Source organism: Scleropages formosus, chromosome 13, assembly GCF_900964775.1.
Source record: "Scleropages formosus chromosome 13, fSclFor1.1, whole genome shotgun sequence".
Classification (NCBI taxonomy): domain Eukaryota; kingdom Metazoa; phylum Chordata; class Actinopteri; order Osteoglossiformes; family Osteoglossidae; genus Scleropages; species Scleropages formosus.
In genome coordinates this window covers 11,065,692-11,085,422 of record NC_041818.1, presented here as the reverse complement: position 1 = coordinate 11,085,422, position 19,731 = coordinate 11,065,692, and the positions used below count along the sequence as shown (strand labels likewise).

Below are 19,731 nucleotides of genomic sequence, written 5' to 3'. Positions count from 1 at the left end.
TCTGTGTGGCTTTTCTCTGGGTGCTCCTGTTTCCACCCACAATCCAAAGACATGCTGTTCAGGTTCACCCACAGTGTGTGAGTGACAGAGAGAGTGTGTTCCACTGATGAATGGATGAGTGACCCAGTGTAAGTAGTGCATCCAGCAGTGTAAGTCACCATGGTGAAAAAATTGTGTGGGCTAGTAACACTACGTAGTATCCATTGTAAGTCTCTTTGGAGAAAAGCTTCTGCTAAGTGAATAAATGTAAATGTATGTTCTCAAGCAGTATGGTCACTCTGTGGGTGTTACTTCGGCTTTCAGTTTTTGTCCTGGCTCAGTATGTAAGGAATGTCTTTTCTTGTGTTCCCTCTGGATGCTCCCGTTTCTTCTCACATGCGTAAAACATGTTGGGGTGAATTGACAAATTCATTAAATCTGGTCATTAATTCATTCCTTCAACTGATACTTTTCTCCAAAGCAACTCAGAGTGTTAAGATACTTACAATAATTTGTCCATTTACACTGTTGTCTGTTTTTCCCCGGAGAAATTCAAATTAAGTACCTTATTCAAATGTACTTACCGCGGAAGGTGGGATTTGGACCTGGGTTCTTCAGGTGCATAATTTCTCTGCATTAAGTCTGACTCTTACCCTCAGAATCACTGAATTGGGTTTGGATTTCTGTAACCTTGCACTGGATAAACAGTTTGTTTATGAAAATTATTTTTATTTGTAATGTTTTTTTTCTTGCTGGATAGCAAGGTGACAGACAGAGTAGTGAAATTTACCAGTGACCAGTGCGAAACTGAGTGCACGCATTGATGTATTTATTATTCTTAACAAATTCTTAGTAACAGATTTTGAAAACATTGATCTTGTGTGTGTACAGGGGGGCGCAGGGGCGCAGTGGCGCAGTGGGTTGGACCGCAGTCCTGCTGTCCGGTGGGTCTGGGGTTCGAGTCCCACTTGGGGTGCCTTGCGGCGGACTGGCGTCCCGTCCTGGGTGTGTCCCCTTCCCCCTTACGCCCTGTGTTGCTGGGTAGGCTCCGGTTCCCTGTGACCCCGTAAGGGACAAGCGGTTCTGAAAATGTGTGTGTGTGTGATCTTGTGTGTCAGATGTGTTGTATTTTGAGCAGAAGCAGATCTAAAACATTTCAAACGTGTTCTGTACAGCGGCATGGGACACGTGGATTTTGCAGTCTGAAGGGTGCCTGTTCGAATCCCACTCCTTGAACAAAGTACTAGGAGCTACTGCTGTAAGAACAGCCAGTTCCATGATTCATGAACGGAAAATCACCGTAAATCCAGCTGTCGGACATTGCAAGTGCGCTCGGAGGAATGCAGCGCCGCGTCATGAGCTCGAGCACAGCAGGGTAACCACCGCGGGAGGATGATCGATGGATGGGTTTCGCCCCCTGCCCTTGCGCTGAAGAGGGCACGAACGCACCTCCTCCTTCAGAAGCAGACGCTGCTGCTTCCCCTCACTCGCTCTGTCATTTCCCAACAGGCCTTTTCGTTTTCCACCAGCACCCGCTTCTGCGGTCCACACGCACCTTCCAGCTCCCAGAGTTGCGCAATCGCGCGAACGCCCTCGTTTTAAGCGCGTGTGTCACCCGCTGCGAGTCACAGTCGGTCACCGCGCGTGTGAGAGAGACGCGATCATGGGCACGCGGCGGTGCGGGTGCGGGTCCGTGTCCCTGGTCCTTCTCGGCGTGGCGCTGAAGGTGTCCCTGGGCGCCGTCAGGGAGTTCCACATGGCGGCCGTGGAGCTCGGCTGGGACTACCTGCACACCAAGAACCTGGAGCTGCAGCCGGAGCCCAGGTAGGTACGGCGTCGTGCGCGTGTAGCACACAACAGTGAAGTGAAGTGTACACACACACACACACGCACACACACACACACACACACACACACGTGTGACTGCCTGTGCGTATATATTATTCAAATGCGTATATTCATATGGTTTTAGATTATTAGTATTATTATTAGTAGTAGTAGTAGTAGTAATAATAATATTATTATTATTATATTACTATTTATTTCTATTCAGGATGCGTATTCCTATACGCACATACATAGTTTCATGTTTTCTTACTAGCTGTGTTACTTTAAGACTTGTGCGTGAGAATTATTTCCTTTTTTTTGAATGTGGTGTGCAACCAAATAAGTATACGTGTATTTTACGCTGACTTATGATATTCTTGAGTTTACATTTTCCAGTTCCAGCTATTGTAATTATAACCAAACGTCGCCACTTACCGTCTGTCGTCGTTTTTAGTCGATACCCGAAAACCCTTCTTTTAAGTTAACCCCCCCCCCCCCCCCCCAAAAAAAACATGATTTAAGGCAAACACACACACACACATTTTCAGAACCGCTTGTCCCATACGGGGTCACGGGGAACCGGAGCCTACCCGGCAACACAGGGCGTAAGGCCTGAGGGGGAAGGGGACACACCCAGGACAGGACGCCAGTCCATCGCAAGGTACCCCAAGCGGGACTCGAACCCCAGACCCACCGGACAGCAGGACTGCGGCCCAACCCACTGCGCCACCGCACCCCCTTAAGGCAAACAACAACAAAATATTATTATTATTGTTTTTCTTGTTGATTATCATTATCATAATAAAAAATAACCAAACCAATCATTTTTAGGCGGCACGTGGTACAGCGAGTAGCGCGGCTGTCTCACTACGCATGGGGGGTGAGAGAGGACGTGGGTTCGATCTCCGCTCAGTCCGTGTGGCGTTTGCATGTCCCCCCCGTGTCTGCGTGGGTCTCCTCTCACAGTCTAAAGACATGTTATTCAGGTTCCCCCATAGTGTGTGAGTGACAGAGAGATTGTTTTCCACTGATGTATGGATGAGTGACCCATTGCAAGTAGTGTATCTAGCAGTGTAAGTTACCCTGGTGAATAAGGTGTGTGGGCTGATAACACTACATAGAGTTCATTGGAAGTCACTTTGGACAAAGTGTCTGCTAAATAAATTTAAAAAAAATATTGTAGTAGTGAGGGGGTGCGGTGGCGCAGTGGGTTGGACCACAGTCCTGCTCTCCGGTGGGTCTGGGGTTCAAGTCCCGCTTGGGGTGCCTTGTGACGGACTGGCGTCCTGTCCTGGGTGTGTCCCCTCCCCCTCTGGCCTTACGCCCTGTGTTACCGGGTAGGCTCCGGTTCCCCGTGACCCCTTGTGGGACGAGCGGTTCTGAAAATGTGTGTGTGTATTGTAGTAGTAATAGTTTTACTATAATAATAATAATAACAGTATCAGCTAACACTGGTACTGAAGCAACTTTAGTAACAGGTTTGCACTATACAAACATTTAAAAGGAGTATTTATGTGCTTGTCATTTTGGTAACAATGTTGAGCATCTTTGTGCCTCTGTTTCACCAGGCAAGCTCCACAGTCCAAGGACGCCACACAGCAGTACATGAAGGCCGTTTACTGGGAGTACACGGACTCTACCTTCTCCACACCTAAACCCAAAGCTCCCTGGACTGGTCAGTACCAACAGCACCTGTAGCTTGTATTGTGTCATGTGTTCCTTTTCCAGACATGTGAGCACTGACTGCCTCTTCCTTTGCATCTTCAGAAAGTTTAAATGCTGCCATATATGAATTGCTTCCTATTCTTTTCTTTAAATGTTCAGTATGTGTTTCAATGAGTAAGAGAAGAAGAGCCTGCTTCATTATCTTTGTTCTAATCTGAACTCTTCTGTACTATGTAATTTTCAGGTACAAAATATGACAATGTAACTGAGAATTCTATTAACATTGTTTTCTCTAGGTATTTTAGGTCCAACCATAAGAGCTGAGGTGAATGACAAGGTTGTGGTACATTTTAAAAATTTTGCCTCCCAGCCCTACAGTGTACATCCTGTTGGTATATCTTACTGGAAGCAATCAGAGGGTGAGATAGTTTCTGAAGCTTCTTTAAAAGCTTTATAAATCATTTGAAAACATTTTTTGGTTACAACTGACAATTATGAATTATAATGACATAATTTTTGCAGCATAATTAATTGTGTCCGTTTTTAATCTAAGAACACTTCAGCATCTTGGGGAAAGTGTGCATAATCGTTTTCCTGCATGGAAATGACACTCTTGCAGGAGCTGGGTATGACGATGCCACATCTAGTCAGGAGAAGGAAGATGACGCAGTCGCCCCCGGTGGCTCCTACCGCTACGTGTGGGACATTCAGCCAGCCAGTGGCCCCACCTTGACTGATCCTGAATGCCTCACGTACTCCTACTCTTCCCAAGTAGACATCATCAGGGATTTGAACTCAGGCCTTATTGGTGCTCTTCTCATCTGTAAAGCAGGTCAGGCTCTTTGAGACATGTTTTCCATCAAGCTCATCATATCCAGTGTACTCCACTGAGAGGGTAAAGCAGCTTTACTCGACTGCTCTTCCTCCGCGTAATTATTGTTCCCGTCCTCATCGTAGGTGTTATATTGCTAAAGTTACTCAAAATGCCAAAAACAAATTTGCAATCAACCAACAAATAATTTGTGTCTTTCTCTTTCTTTGTGTCTAACTTTACCACACAGGAGCCCTTGGAAATGACGGCCACCAAAAGGTCCCAGTATACATCCTGCTTTTTGCTGTGTTTGATGAGGCAAGGAGCTGGTATGGAGAATCAAGGATGGCACGGGAAAACCTCCAGAAGTCTAGAGTGAAAAAGGTGTTCCACACCATCAATGGATATGTCAACTCAACTTTACCAGGTCTATCATTTCTCCTAGTATAAGTGGATTTATCAGTCATTTAATACTTACTGCACATGTAAAACTGTACATGACAGTAATTTCAAAGAAAGGTCACGATCAAGGTTGATATCTACTTACATCATTTCACCTTGTTCTTTTAAATGCATTTTGCTGTGTTGTAAATGCATTTTGCCCTGCTTGCTGTGTCCAAATGCTTAGGTTTGAAGCTGTGCCAGAAAACCAGCGTGTTCTGGCATCTAATCGGAATGGGCTCCTCTTCGGAAATCCACTCTATCCGGTTCCAGGATCACACACTACAGGTGCACAACCATAGGAAGGTGCTTGTGGAGGTGACGCCCATGTCATTTGCCACGGCCGAGATGAAGCCTGTGGCTCCTGGGAAGTTTCTCATCTCCTGTCAGATTCACTCTCATCAGATTGGTAAGCTAAATTCCTCAGTTATTATGTACATTAGAAAAAAAACCCTTATTCATTACCACATTACCACAGTATAATGTTTCTTGTGCCAGTTGTGCTGCAATATCAGCTGTACAGCCAACCCCCATTTTCATAATTAACTTTAGGTATTTGTTTCTTTTTGTCATGGAGGAGATTAATTGCGGCACAGAAAGTGGCACAGCAGGCTGCACTGGTGCCTCACAGCTCCTGGGCTCTGTGGTCAACTTGGGCCCATCTATGCAGAGTGTGCATGTTCTCCTTGTGTTTGCATGGGTTTCGTCTGGGTGCTTTATTTTCCTCACAGAGTCCGAATCAGGTGAATTGGTGACTCTTGGTTGCCCATAGTGTGTGTGGCTGTATAAGTAAATGAACGAATGTCATCATCTTGTACTGGACCTGTGTCCCATATAAGGTGTAGCCTACCTCATATCCCCTGATTCTGGGATGAACTCCACACTGCAAATATATTTTGTCACTGACAGCAGATTCCTATGGAAATGCACAGGAGATTAATCTATTACCTTTTTAGTGTGATGCAAAAAAATTCTCTGTTTATGGAGAGCTACCTTAAAAAACCACACAGAATCTACAAGTCTCGGTCTGTGAACATGAAATATCTCTTTGTGAAGAGCAGACAATAACTGACAGTAGAACTTCAGCATTTGTAGCTGTTAAGGATGCCTAACATCTCTCACCAGCTGGCATGAATGCTCACTTCACCGTGGACAACTGCCCAGAGCCAGCGGAGATGAGAGACAAAAAAAATGCCATCCACACAGACGACTACGAGTACGACATCACCTTGGAGGGACTGGTCTCCACCATGGTGATGAACTCAGGCCCGAATGTCCGTTCCTCCGTGAAGCTGAAGCCCAAGGTGTGGGAACATTACATTGCCGCAGAAGAGGTTGTGTGGGATTACGCACCAGAGCTCAGTGGAAGCGAAAGGTACCTGGAAAGCCGCCAGCGATCAGATCTCTTAGTGCTTTTAAATTCCGCCCTTGATCTTTTTTTCTGGTCAATTTTGCTGTCGTGTGCTTATGTTGTGATGTTTCAGCACATCAGACTATGTAGTTCGTGGCCCACAACGCATTGGGAAGGTATACAAGAAAGCAGCATATGTTGAATACACAGACAAAACCTTCAGGGTCCGGAAAACAACAGAAAAAAGTCTGATGGGGCCTGTGTTACGAGGAGAGGTGGAGGACAAATTGAAGGTGAAATAGTAATAATAACAATAATAATAGTAATAATAATGATATTTAAATTACATTGTGATATTTTCTTTACTGCTTTAATTGCACTTACTGTAACTGATTTGTGTGAAAATGTTAATTTTGTAATACATTTCATTTCCCCCCATTTAGATAGTGTTTAAAAATTTAGCGAGTGTGCCTTTCAACATTTACCCCACTGGCCTTGCCAGCATCTCTTTCCTTGGAAACCCAGCTTCACTTAAGGGTAAGATACGTTGATATTGAACAGCTTCAAGTAAATACAGGTGGTCCCCGATTGACGATGGTTCGACTTTCGATTTTTTCGACTTTACGATGATGAGCTGGCGATAGACATTCAGTAGAAACCATACTTCGAATTTTGGTTTTTTGCAAGAGGAAGGGATGTGCGGAGCAATACTTCCTTGCGATGCTGGGCAGCGGCAGCAATCCGCATCTCCCAGTTTGTCATGAAGAAGCGTGTATTAGGTGTATTAAATGCGTTTTCAACTTCCGATATTTTCGACTTACGATGGGTTTCGTGAAACGTAATCCCATCATAAACCGGGGACCACCTGTAACCAGTTCTGGGTTAGCAAAGGAATCCTCAGCATGTAATGCTGCAACACTATGTGATAGTTATTGGAGACTTTCAGCAGTGTGTGAACCTTGGTAGACACATAGGCCTGACTAGGACACAAATGTTTATGTTTGGGCTGGAAGGGAAGGACCTGAAGAACAATGGGGTGATACCCAACGAGACGGCCGTGTACATGTGGACAATCACAGCGGAGGATGGGCCCACCAAGGCGGATCCGCGATGCTTGACACGCCTTTACCAGAGCACTGTCAACCCAGAACGAGACCTGGCCTCAGGCCTTGTGGGCCATCTCATTGTGTGCTACAGGAAGACGCTGGACAAAAGAGGCAATGTGGTGAGATGGAATGTATTTCATTTTTTCGCTGAGCCTTAAACCTGATTTCAGTACCCATGTTACGTTTATGCTGTGAATGATTATTATAAACTGATTAGATCAAAGTTCCTCTACAATTTATGGCTCCTGCACTGAAAACTACAGTAAACATTTTCAGTGAGTAATAGTCAAGAAAAATTGCATAAAATGCTGCTTCAAACAGTGTAATAACTGTAAGTTAAACAGAAAACGGCGGTACTTTAAGATCCATTTAAAGGTACTTTGTTGGGCATTTGAAGTAATACTGCATCATTAAATGTCGTCTGGTGTTTTTGTACCAGCTAATGTCGGACAGGGAGAGGCATTTAACATTTGCAGTATTTGACGAAAACAAAAGCTGGTATATTGAGGAAAATATCCAGAAGTACACTAAGGATCCATCCAAAGTAGATCCCAATGATCCTAGTTTCTACAAGTCCAATGTGATGTACAGTAAGTATGTCTATATTGTGCTTAACACACTTTTAAAATGTGTGCATTTTGCAACGCTTGAAATTGCAACGTTAAACAAAGTGCTAGTTTAAAAAAATATGGAAAAGAAGACAAGACTTGCTGTTTTGGTTCTACAGGCTTTTTAAATAAGTTGATTGAGACAGTATCTTCTTTAAAAAAATCTTGTTTAATAACTTTTTACACAAAATTATTGATGGTTGCAATATGGTGTTTAGGCTTTTTTGTATTTTCTCTGCCCTGGCCTGCTTCTGATGGTAACATTTTCTTCTGTATGTGATATATACTGTTTTCATACTTTACAGTTTTTTGGCTCCCTTTACAAGCTATTTTTCTCTTCTTGCACCTCCTGATGAAAAATCAGAGAGACAACTCATCAGTGTCACTTCCGACTTACATGGTGGTACAGTAGTGACAGATGTTTATTTCATTACCGATGAATTTTATAAAACGCGCATTTGTAATTAGAGTAAGCTCAAATCAAATGCATTATCAGTTTATGTTAGAAAAACAGTATCCTAACTGAGGAATTCCTAATTAAAAAACAAAACACAGTAAAAACAGTTAATAGCAGAACTTTCTCTTTCTTAAACTCACCCAAAGCCTTACAAAAAAATCACACCACCCTGCACATCTCTTCTGAAAATTCTCTAAAAATTGTTCCTCGAAGAATGATTCCGAAGATCTGACAGCTTAAGACATTTTCAGAAGTGTCTTGACAGCATTTTTACCGCAGGGAACAGCTGTATGACGTGTCAGTCCTTCTTTTGTGACAGATGTTAATGGGTTAATGTACAACAACTTGAACTTCATGACTTGTCTGGGAGATGTCACGTTATGGCATGTGCTGAATGTGGGGACCCAGAGCAACTTCCTGTCAGTCTACTTTATGGGAAACACCTTCGAGCGAGACAAGATGTATGAAACAGTTCTCACTCTCTTCCCCATGAGCGGAGAGACTGTCAGCATGGAAATGGAGACTGCTGGTATGGTGAATTTGGCCGAAACGCTGTATTTTGCCTTTGCTGTACACGGACAAAAAAGTGACAAAGAAAACAAAATATGCCATAGATATTTACTGAAGAAATTGAAGTAAAATGCTTTGTAAATGCATTACGCGGTGGATGTCAAATGTGCGATATACACAGTATGTACTTCACTGTAAAGCAAATTATTTAAATTTTAAGATGGAAAACAGATAAATGTTTGTAACCCATCTCGGTTGCTGATCATAATTCTGAGTACAGCTCTGTTGGTGTCAGTGCATTTGCTGTTAACCTCCTGTGTACTTGCAGGGGAATGGGAAATCACTGCTTTTGACAGCAAAATTAAAAAGCGAGGCATGAGCGCCAGGTACACAGTGCAGCACTGTGAGAGGAATGCCTTGGTGGACGAAGAGGACTATTACGACTATCTGGAAAACAACATTGTACGCAGTTCTGGAAGCAGGAGGAACAGGACGTTGGCTGTCAAGCTGTGTAAAAGGCCAAAAAAGAATAACGTAGTGAACTCTGTGGGAAACGCCACTGTGGTGGGCCCTGAGAAGCCAGTCTGTGTGGTCAAGTACATCACACTCACCAAAGATGACAAGGAGGAAGACTTCTCAGACAATGATATCCCCGAGGAAGTCCTGCTGGAACTGGAAAAGGAGAATGTCCCAGTGACACCGCGCAAAAATATTACTCGTGGCAGTTTTCTTGCTGGTCTGTTAAGGCCAGTGGTGAACAGCACTTCCCTGTCCGAGTCTGGTAACGTCCTTGGGAAGCAGTGTGGATCCACCTGCCAGCAAAGGAGGAAGAAAAGAGCCTTGGCGATCCCTGTACAGGAGAGTGTTACGACTACCCCCCACAGTCCTACGACCCATTCCAAACAAAGTGAAGACATGGAGAAACAAAAGGACTACGTCAGCAGCCGAGTTCCTGATGCAGTGCTACCTGGGCCCACCAGGGAGGAAAGTGGACAGCAGAACCAAAATAACGGAGGCCATGTTACAGAGGGAGATGCTCTGGACAGAAACTTGAAGGAACAACTCGACAGGCCTGACTCATTTTTGGCTATGGCTACAAGTTACCACAGGATAGGTCATGCTGTTACACCACAATCCATTTTGGAAGCTAAAGCACATGACAGGCCAAAAGTAAACCGGCTACAGAGGCAAACCTCACACTCACAGCAGGAGAACCCAACACTGAAGTACAATTTTCTACCGGAGAAGGAAGATTCGATCCAAACCAACAATGTTCGACGCAGTCTGAGGCATGTCATCTTTAATAAAAAAGACCTCAGCAAAGCATCTTTGGACCTTCAAGAGTTGGATCTTGAGGCAAGAGGGCTGAATGTCAGCAACTCCACTCTCAACAAGCTGCCACAAGAGTATGACTATTATACCGATGAAGAGAATGAAACCTCCACAACGTCTGACTTGATTGACAATCTAGATCTCCGTTCCACTGAAGGGAAGTACCGCAGTTACTACATTGCTGCAGAAGAAATCATGTGGGATTATGGCTTGACGAAACCACAGCAACTTTTCAAACCAAAGTAAAGTTTTTCATCCATTTATAGATCTTAACTGTTTTGCTCAGTGGAATTTAGATTACTGTCTATGAGTTTTAATATGTATAATAATTCACTCAGGATTGTACGTGCAGATATACGGTACAGAGCAATACTTACAGGACATACTTCAAGTGGCTTTGAAGTTTTCTTGATTCGTATTTCTACTGTGTGTCTAAATCACATATCTGAAAGAAACTGCCACAATGTTATGAGATAAGGCAGGCAATTCTCAAGAAAACAATGCAGAAAACCTTTCAAGGACATATATTAAGGTATTCCTGTGACTCTGTTGACAGAGAAATGCGGAAAGGAATGAGAAAATATCTTCCAAAGTATAAGAAAGTGGTGTTCCGTGCCTACCTAGACCAGGACTTCAAGTATCCAGCATCACGAGGAGAACTGGAAGAGCACCTTGGAATCATGGGACCTGTGATTAAAGCGGAGATCAATGACTTTCTCACCGTGAGAGCAAAGTGCAATTTTCTATACAATACTCAAGTTGTTATTCAGTTATTCTTGTTAATTTTGTGTAATTTTTGGTATTGTTCAGTATTGATCATTTGTTATTTTCAGCAACACCATCTGACTAAATGTTTCCCTGCTCTTTTCAGGTGACCTTTAAGAATCTTGCTTCTAGGCCATTCTCTTTCCATTTGCATGGGGTTTTCGATAGAAGTCAGGGGCAAGAGTTTGGAGAAACCCTTGGAGAGGCAGTGCAGCCACAAGAGGTCCGTGTGTACAACTGGAAGATCACAAAGAGACAAGGTCCCTCCCCTAGAGACTTTAACTGCAAGGCCTGGACTTACTACTCCACCCTTAACATGGCAAGTTTTACTGTCAATTGTGCCAAAATTGTGTGCGAGTCTTGTAACTACATATGGGTTCATAATGTATCATAAAGTGTTGTAGCATCTTAACAGAAAATGTTCAGAGAAATAATATCTGCGTTTATGTCCATATGTTCATGTGTTGTTTGTATAACAGGAAAAGGATATCAACTCTGGCCTCATTGGCCCCTTAATTGTCTGCAAGCCTGGAACACTTAATAACCTTGATCTTGACATCCAGGAGTTTTACCTCCTTTTCAACGTGTTTGACGAAACCAAGAGCTGGTACTTTGATGAAAACATAAAAGAATTCTGTACACCGCCTTGCCAGTTCAACAAAGATGACCCCTGGTTAGAAATTGGGAATAAGTTTGCTGGTGAGACAATAGCTATACCAGATGTGTGAGATGTACATGTGCTTTGAATGCTACTCCACTGTATTATTAACCATGGTAAAATTAACTCGATTTCTGAGTTGTCTGAAGGTCCTGTATATGGAAGAAGCTCTGATCTTACTCTGTAACACTAAGTACAAGAGATGCTGCCAATGAGTCTCGCTCTGATTAATAAGTAGAACAAAAGAATTCTTAAGTCATTATTAGCTGTAAAAGTACAGAAGCAGTGTCTATACCCACATGTGGTATTTTTGTATGACCTGCTGTTTGCTAGAGTCAGATTTCAGCCGTGCTGGTTTCCCCACTGTTTCCTCCAGCAATCAATGGCTATGTGGCAGAGACTCTTCCCGGCCTGTTGGTTCCGCAACATCACCTTGTCCACTGGCACCTGCTGAACATGGGTGGTGATGGGGAGTTCCATGCTGTACACTTTCACGGTCTTCCTTTCACTGTGCGCAGTGACCAGGAGCACCGCATGGGTGTTTACAGGCTCTACCCTGGTAAGCATGCCATTAAGAGCATATTTGATCTCCCTGTTTCCTTAAAAGGGGGGGGGGGCATGGTGGCGTGGTGACTGTGACCTTGTCCTGCTCTCCGATGGGTCTGGGGTTCAAGTCCTGCTTGGGGTGCCCTGCGATGGACTGGCGTCCCGTCCTGGGTGTGTCCCCTCCCCCTTCAGCCTTGCGCCCTGTGTTGCCGTGTTAGGCTCCGGTTCGCCACAACTCCGCTTGGGACAAGCGGTTTCAGATAATGTGTGTGTGTGTATGTTTCCTTAAATATGAATGAGAAACCTACAGTACTGCAGCTGGTTTAGTAACATTAAATCCTTTTGTGATTTGTCAGTGTTGTTGTATGCTATTAATGTGTGAGAATGTAATATAACTAAGAACACCAGCTCCATTCTATAGGGCTGTGGACACCCTCATTGATGTACTAGTAGGAAAACTCCCATTGGGTAGTATTCCCTTAGGTAGGCGTGATTGCTGGGGTTCTCTCTCCCTCGCTACTTGCAGCAGCACTTACAGTCAGTGCAGTGCCTACAGATCGAAAAAGGTCAGAATGCGCTTTGCTCGAAAACATTTTATGTGACCCGATGAGGCCTGCAGATATAACAGGGAAACTGAGCTACTCTGAGTTGTATGTTTTATATTGCTTTTGGAAAAAAGCCTCTGCTAGATGAGTAAATGCACATGAAAAAGAAGGTATCAGACAATACACATATTAGAGAACAGACAAAAAGAAGACATCTGTTTGTGGAAGCATTCATGATTGATGTTGTGCTGTCCCATTGCCCCCATATGTGCACCAGGAGTTTTTGGGACTGTAGAGATGAGGCCAGCAATGGTAGGCACCTGGATGGTGGAGTGTTCTATTGGAGATCATCAGCTATCTGGAATGAGAGCCAAACTCCTGGTCTACAGTCCAAGTATGTACCTCTCCTTCATCCCTGTGTCAGTGGACCCATGTTTATATAAAATGCTGCAATGGAATAGAGTCAGTTTATAGGCCATTGATTGTGGAGTCTGTTCATGGTAGTTGCTCCAGCACCTTGATAGTAAGCAAAGTGAAGTTATTCTAACCCATACACAGTCTTTCCCCATCTTATGAAGGGTTCTTCTGGAACACAGAATGACACCCATTTATGCTAAAATATCACCAAGTCCCATTAAAGTGGAAACACGTTGATAGTTAGCATCAGTTATCATAACACAACATAACAAAGCAGTTTCCTTTCACTGATTTCTCGCTAAAGCTGTTTACCTGCACTTGTTCCACTCTTTCATAGATGATATGAACCATAAACTGAACAAAGCATAGTTTTTCTCTAGGTGCCTGGTCCTCCTCTCCCAGTTCAAAGATATAACTTTCATTTGAATAGAAGATGCTAAATTGTGTGTGTGTGTGTGTGTGTGTGTGTGTGTGTTACATTGCTTTGCTGCTGACAACTTGTAAAGCTAAAAATGGGGTCTAACCCGGTCAGCACTTAAACCTTATGCAATATGCTTAAGTAAACTTGCAATTACACAAAAATGAATAACACATATAACAGTAAACATGTATATCAAATTATATTGTAATTACCTACAAATAGTTTTAAAAAGTAAAAACACTAGTATACACAGAAGATATATACATATAAATACCCCCCGACAAATAACTCCCCTGTGTCTCCTCATGTTTGCTTGGGTTTCCTCCTTCCACAGTCCAAATACCTATACATCTCAGATGACCTGGTGACTCTGAATTGCTCTTCTTTTTATGTGTTTAAGTTATCTAGCATTGTAAGTCAGTGTGTATGAAACTGTCAGCTACATACTAGTTAGTAATCATTGTACGTCATTTTGGAGAAAAGCATCTGCTAATTGAACAAATGCAAATGTATACGTCTTGAGCTGCTCGGCTGTCGGAAGGTGCGCAAAATCCAAACGCGGTCCTTGTAAATGTGAAAAAATGTCTTGTAAGACAAAATAGGGCTATTAAAGAAATAATAATAAACTCCTCATAAAGTAAAATACTCATAACATGAATTGGCATATCTTGGGGGATGACTATGTTTTCGAAGATAATTTTTTGGATGAGTTTAGGAGTTTCTTTTTTAGGATGAATGTGACGATACAGAAAAACTTGATTGTGATGTTTATTTTGCAGCATGCAGTGAACAATTAGGGATGCGGACAGGAAGGATTACAGATAGTCAGATCACGGACTCAGATCATTACGGTAAGAACTATTCAGATTTACATATTTATGTATTCAGAAGAAGTTCACAGAGGCAGACAATGGAAAGTAGTGTAGATTTGGACTAAATTGCTGGAGTTATCTACACAGTTCTGGAAAAGGTACAGAAGTTGGCTTCATATTACCTATTCATATTATATATTATACCTTCGTATTATTGTTGCAGTTTTAATAGAACACCTTAGATGCTTGTTAAATGTATGACTTACAAGTTTTGTCTTACTTTAGCCTAAAATGCCTGTGATGCTTTTGATTTCTGCCATGTCAAAACTGTTGCTCTGGACAACAATATCTGAAAAGGGAATGAGCAAATGCTTGTATTGTTAGATTTAAGTGAAATGGGGGTGGGGGAAATTTATTAATGTGAACGCAGACATTGCTTTATGCTCTCGCGTATCTAATTGTATCCTACAAGTAAAGCACATGTCAGGTCTTAGTTTTAGTGTTTTTTTTCCAAGGCGACTGGGAGGCCAGGTTGGCAAGGCTGGAGCTGTCGGGCTCAATCAACGCCTGGAGCGGCTTGAACAACATCTCCTGGATTCAGGTGCAGTTAGGACTCTTGCTCTTTCATGTGAAGAACCTCGTAAAAAATTGAGCTTTCACATTAATGTCAGCCACTCGTCTTCTTTGGCACCTTGTACCGAAGCCTGGAAAGCGCCTATCAAAATATGTATCATTGGACCAATGTCAATTTGCACCGAAGGAAATGTCTGATATTTGAATAGCTACTGTAGCTACAAAAACAAGTTATTTTTAAACAGCCACATTTTAAAAAGAAAACATTGTATCTCAAAATTCATTTTCCGTGATTATGTTTTATTAATGCAGTCTACCAAGCCCCTGTGACACTGAAGCACTAACAGAAATATTACACATGATGTCTTTATGATCTGCAACTTTGTGACCCCTCCCGACAGTCAGGTGACCACAATCTCTTTACATTTAGGTGGATCTTCAGAGGCCAATGCTGGTCCATGAGATCCGAACACAGGGAGCATCACATCGATTCTCGGAGAGCTTTGTGTTGAGGTTCACCCTTTCGTACAGCCTAGACAACTTGGTCTGGAAAACATACAAAGGGAACAGCACAATATCAGAGAAGGTCAGCATATCAGTGAGAGGCACTCTCTCCACAAGACATTATGAACAGTATTGCTGAGAGTGTTCATCTCCTTTTAAAGGCAGTGTTAACTATTGTACCTGGCTCTTGTACTTCACAACAATGATGTGCAGTCCTGGGAAACAAAATAAAGTTAACTGTTGCATGATTTATAAAACATTTGGACAAGGTAAAATAAATTGTTTACGATTTTGGCTTTTACTTTTGAGAGAAACTGTGTGACAGTTTTTCACAGGTGTAAAACCTTTGTATATAATGGTGATTCTGTATCCCTTTTGTGTCAGTAGTTGACTTTTAACAGCTATGGACTGAACTCTTGTTTAGATGTTCAGTGGAAACACAGATGGGTCCAGAATCAAAAGCAACTTCATTTCCCCTCCAATGCTGGGCCGCTACATACGGGTTAACCCCATAGCATATAGAATCCGCCCCACTCTTCGCATGGAGCTCTACGGATGCGACTTGAACAGTGAGTCCAAGAAATCAACACCCACAGTTACACTTTGGCCATTGTGGGTTGAAGCTGGTTTCTTCCTGTTAAAAGTTTCCAAAACAATACAGAAAAATTCAGGATGGATATGAAATTTCAAATTGTCCTACATTATTAGGTATCATTTTTAAAGGCTGACTTTGTCAGAAGCATGCAAAGGAGGTGCTCCTCTGAAATACTCTACTAGGACTTGACAGGTGTTTTTCCATGTCTTTTCAGGTTGCTCAATGCCCATGGGAATGGAAAAGATGGTCATTCCAAATCACAGCATCAGTGCATCTTCCTTCTTTCAGAAATTATTCTTGTCCTGGAGCCCTTCTCTTGCCCGCTTGAACTTCGAAGGCTCTGCCAATGCTTGGAGACCAAAGGTATACCACTGGGGCAGCAGACTCTGCTGCCATCTTTCCTGCCTGAATTCAAACATGCAGTTACTACTATAGCATCCCTCATGCTAATACTGGTATCCCCTTTTCTGTTACCTTTTCTGATTTTGATTGTGTGTCTATCTTAATTTGCCAGACAAATAACCCCTATGAATGGATCCAGGTGGATTTTAAGGAGGTGAAGAGAATCACAGGGGTCATCACCCAGGGTGCACGGTCTTTTCTTACCCATATGATGGTTACGGAGTTCACTGTGTCATTTAGCAACAACGGTCATGTCTGGTCCAGCCTACAGGATGAATCCGCCAAAAGAGAAAAGGTAAAATCTGGAGATGGTTACAACACAGATCACACTCCACCAAATATGTAAAGTATCAATGGTTCTTTTGATCCTACTTTTTCATTTAAAGCACATAGCACATGACATTACATACCATGGTTTACATGTCTAGGAATCTATACGTGTTATTTAATGAGTAACATTGAATTTTTAAAAATTAAGTAAAATTAGCAGAAAAATAGACATTTGTAAGCTGCTTTCAAGCAAATTGTTATTAAAAACCAAATAAACTTTTCCTTAGGTCTTCCACGGAAACAATAAATATGACGAAGAAGTTCTGAACATATTTGAACCACCGCTGTTCACCAGATACATCCGCATCCATCCTAAAGGCTGGTATAATGATATTGCCTTGCGTCTGGAGTTCTTGGGTTGTGACACACAACAGTGACTCTAAATCTCTTCAGAAACTAACTGAAGCCTGCAACTGTATAACATGACAGAAGCAATGAACATTGACTGATGCATAAACATAATACCTTCTTCACTATGGAAATGGTTTAAAAAGCAGTGAGGAAAATGTATTAAAAAATATGTATATATTTACATTTGTTCATAACTATTTTTAAAATGCATCACTGCCACAATGCATTATTTTAATCTTACAAAGCTGATGCCTTTGTCCAAGGTGACTTACTGGAATACACTGTCTAAAGTAGTCATTTCAACCACCAAACCCATATGAATTGTACAATTTACCAATAACTACTACTAGAAATGTGTATTTTAAAGAAAAAACTATGCACTGTAAAAATAAGAGTTGTATTTTGGGAATTTTGTATGCTGTTACTGAAATCTACAGGATATTACTAAAGGATACTTCAGCTCTTCATTTCTGTTGAATGAAATTACTAAAATTAATGTGTGAGTGACACAGCAACAGAACATGTAAAGAAATTATTTTTTCAGCTATATAAATAAAATATATTTGTGAATAAAAGTATTATGCATCTTTATGCAAAGCTTTTGTGATATAGAATGCATCATTTGCTTTTTCATTAATTTTCACTTTCTTTTGAGTAAAAAATCTTGTTAGTTATTGATCCCTTGAACTCTTCTACCTGTTTTGTAAGAGTAGAAGGGAATATGTTTGCTTCGATCCATAAACTTTAGACAAGTAACACTAGTACACTAACATTTCCACTATGGCCTTTTTGCGAAAGAATTTTTTATTTTCCTACATTTTTCCTCAGTTACTTGTTCAGTGGATCATTTCCTTCACATGGAAAGATAACTGCAGTAAAAACACTGTCTATCTGTCTACCACTGATTTGCTGCTGTACTCAAGAGTAGTTCAACTGACAAGGCATTCCTGGTTAAAAAAAAAAGATTATGCTCTTTGGCAAGAACTGTGTTATTTTGTTATCCTGTTTCCATTGCACCTATTCTTTAAATGCTCCAGGAATGTTTTCACAACTTAAAGCTAAGGAGAGGCCATGAGAACCACACTGTCCACTTGTCTTCTTCTCTGGTTCACTTCTACCTAAGCCATGCGCATAAAGTTGAATTATAAGGTTTATGAAATTAATGTAAACTCTGGCTGGGAAAGTATTTATGTGCCACTCCAGGCAAACAGAAATTGACCTGAGGAATTGTTCTGTTGAGCTCTAATGGGTGGGGAGAACAGTTCCTATCTCAGGAAGTTTGAGAACACTCTGTTTAGCTTGGAATGTAGTGAAACATAAAATCAACCACTGAACAAATGTTAACATAAATACTCCTGTTCCCGGTAATTTTTCAAGAGTATAATTGATTGGAAGAAAAGCATTTTTCTTGTTTTTAAAAAAAATAAAAATTCCTGCAATTTGTGAGTGACTTGAATTTTCTGTTTTTTCATTCTCATTCTCGGTGAATGTCTGAAAAAACTCTGAACTATGATTATATATTGTGACACATTTTAGTTCCTTGATTCATTGCACATGACATTTGGAGGGGCAAAATATATGAATTGTGCCTAGCAGAAGTGATTACTGAAGACTGCATATGTTTTTTTTTTTTTTAAAAAAAAAAAAAAAAAAGATAAACAATGAAGGGGGGTGTGGTGGCGCAGTGGATTGGACCGGGTCCTGCCTTCCGGTGGGTCTGGGGTTTGAGTCCTGCTTGGGGTGCCTTCTGATGGACTGGCGTCCCGTCCTGGGTGTGTCCTCTTCCCCTCCAGCCTCGCACCCTATGTTGCCGGGTTAGGCTCCGGCTCCCCGTGACCCCGTATGGAACAAGCAGTTCAGACAATGCGTGTGTGTGTGTGTATGATAAACAATGAAGAATTCAGTTCCTAAGGTTCTGAGTCTTTTTTTTTTCCTTCACTGTCGCAACCTTGTTACTTGTCTTCATCTCGATGTGTTAAAGATTCACGCATCAGAGTGACAGCTTATGAGGAATATTGCTGGGAGGTCACACACTTTTGTATGTGGATGAAAGTGCCAGCCAGTCTGCTCCTACTCTTGGTGACCATATGTATGATTTTCTAGTCAAGGGCGAATGGAAGCGGTTTGCCAATACCTTCTTCTGTGTATATCTGTGGGGTGCAAACACTGGGAGAAACAACACACTTAAGTTATCTAAACTCTAAATCAGTAGGCCAAACAGAAGTGACTTTCATGGGGGGAGAGCAGGTATTGTAATGATTTAAGACAATGCCTTGCAGTTTAAAGGCCCAGGCTGTGAATCCCACACACCCTGTCATAACCCTGACCAACATGAATTGCTGTACCTTGAATTGCTCCAGGAAAAAATTACCCAGCTGTGTAAACAGTTTTAAGTAGCATAGTGGACAAACCTAACTCTGCAAGTTACCTTGGACAAAGGCAACAGTTCAGTGGATAAATGTAAAATTACAGTAAGCGGGTTGGCAAAGATTAATTTTCCGCTGACTCCGTTGCATGCATTGTAGATGAGGGTGTGATTATCGGAATGGTTATTTAATGGGATTGTACCCCCCTTTGTAAGCGTCTCCACATTAATCTCAATTTTAAAAGTAAAGCAGAATATTGTACTGCTACAGTGACTAGAAGTGTCACTCGGTCACAGAAAAAGCAAAGGAAATATGATTTATTCATCTCCAACTGCAGAGACCTTGAACAGGCCTACCTT

General features: G+C 41.9%; 1 protein-coding gene across 1 annotated transcript; it reads left to right on the top strand.

The window, feature by feature from the left end:
- Positions 1 to 1,301: 1,301 nt before the first annotated feature.
- Positions 1,302 to 17,542, top strand: f8 (coagulation factor VIII, procoagulant component). Its single transcript, XM_018737472.2, has 25 exons — positions 1,302 to 1,803; positions 3,375 to 3,481; positions 3,768 to 3,890; positions 4,091 to 4,303; positions 4,533 to 4,709; positions 4,911 to 5,132; positions 5,849 to 6,098; positions 6,208 to 6,367; positions 6,518 to 6,611; positions 7,088 to 7,299; positions 7,620 to 7,770; positions 8,565 to 8,774; positions 9,084 to 10,329; positions 10,644 to 10,809; positions 10,959 to 11,171; positions 11,332 to 11,551; positions 11,887 to 12,069; positions 12,879 to 12,995; positions 14,219 to 14,290; positions 14,767 to 14,852; positions 15,255 to 15,410; positions 15,753 to 15,897; positions 16,138 to 16,286; positions 16,438 to 16,620; positions 16,883 to 17,542. The coding sequence occupies exons 1-25, from the start codon at positions 1,643 to 1,645 to the stop codon at positions 17,030 to 17,032; spliced, it is 5,166 nt and encodes a 1,721-aa protein (XP_018592988.1). The 5' UTR covers positions 1,302 to 1,642; the 3' UTR covers positions 17,033 to 17,542.
- Positions 17,543 to 19,731: the final 2,189 nt, after the last annotated feature.

What these genes read in the sequence shown, in the direction of transcription:
- f8 (XM_018737472.2), top strand. Translation starts at nt 1,643, where the DNA reads ATGGGCACGCGGCGGTGCGGGTGCGGGTCCGTGTCCCTGGTCCTTCTC. An exon ending in CACGGACTCAGATCATTACG is followed by an intron (nt 14,291 to 14,766) that starts GTAAGAACTATT and finishes TTTTTTTCCAAG; the next exon opens with GCGACTGGGAGGCCAGGTTG. An exon ending in ACAGCACAATATCAGAGAAG is followed by an intron (nt 15,411 to 15,752) that starts GTCAGCATATCA and finishes ACTCTTGTTTAG; the next exon opens with ATGTTCAGTGGAAACACAGA.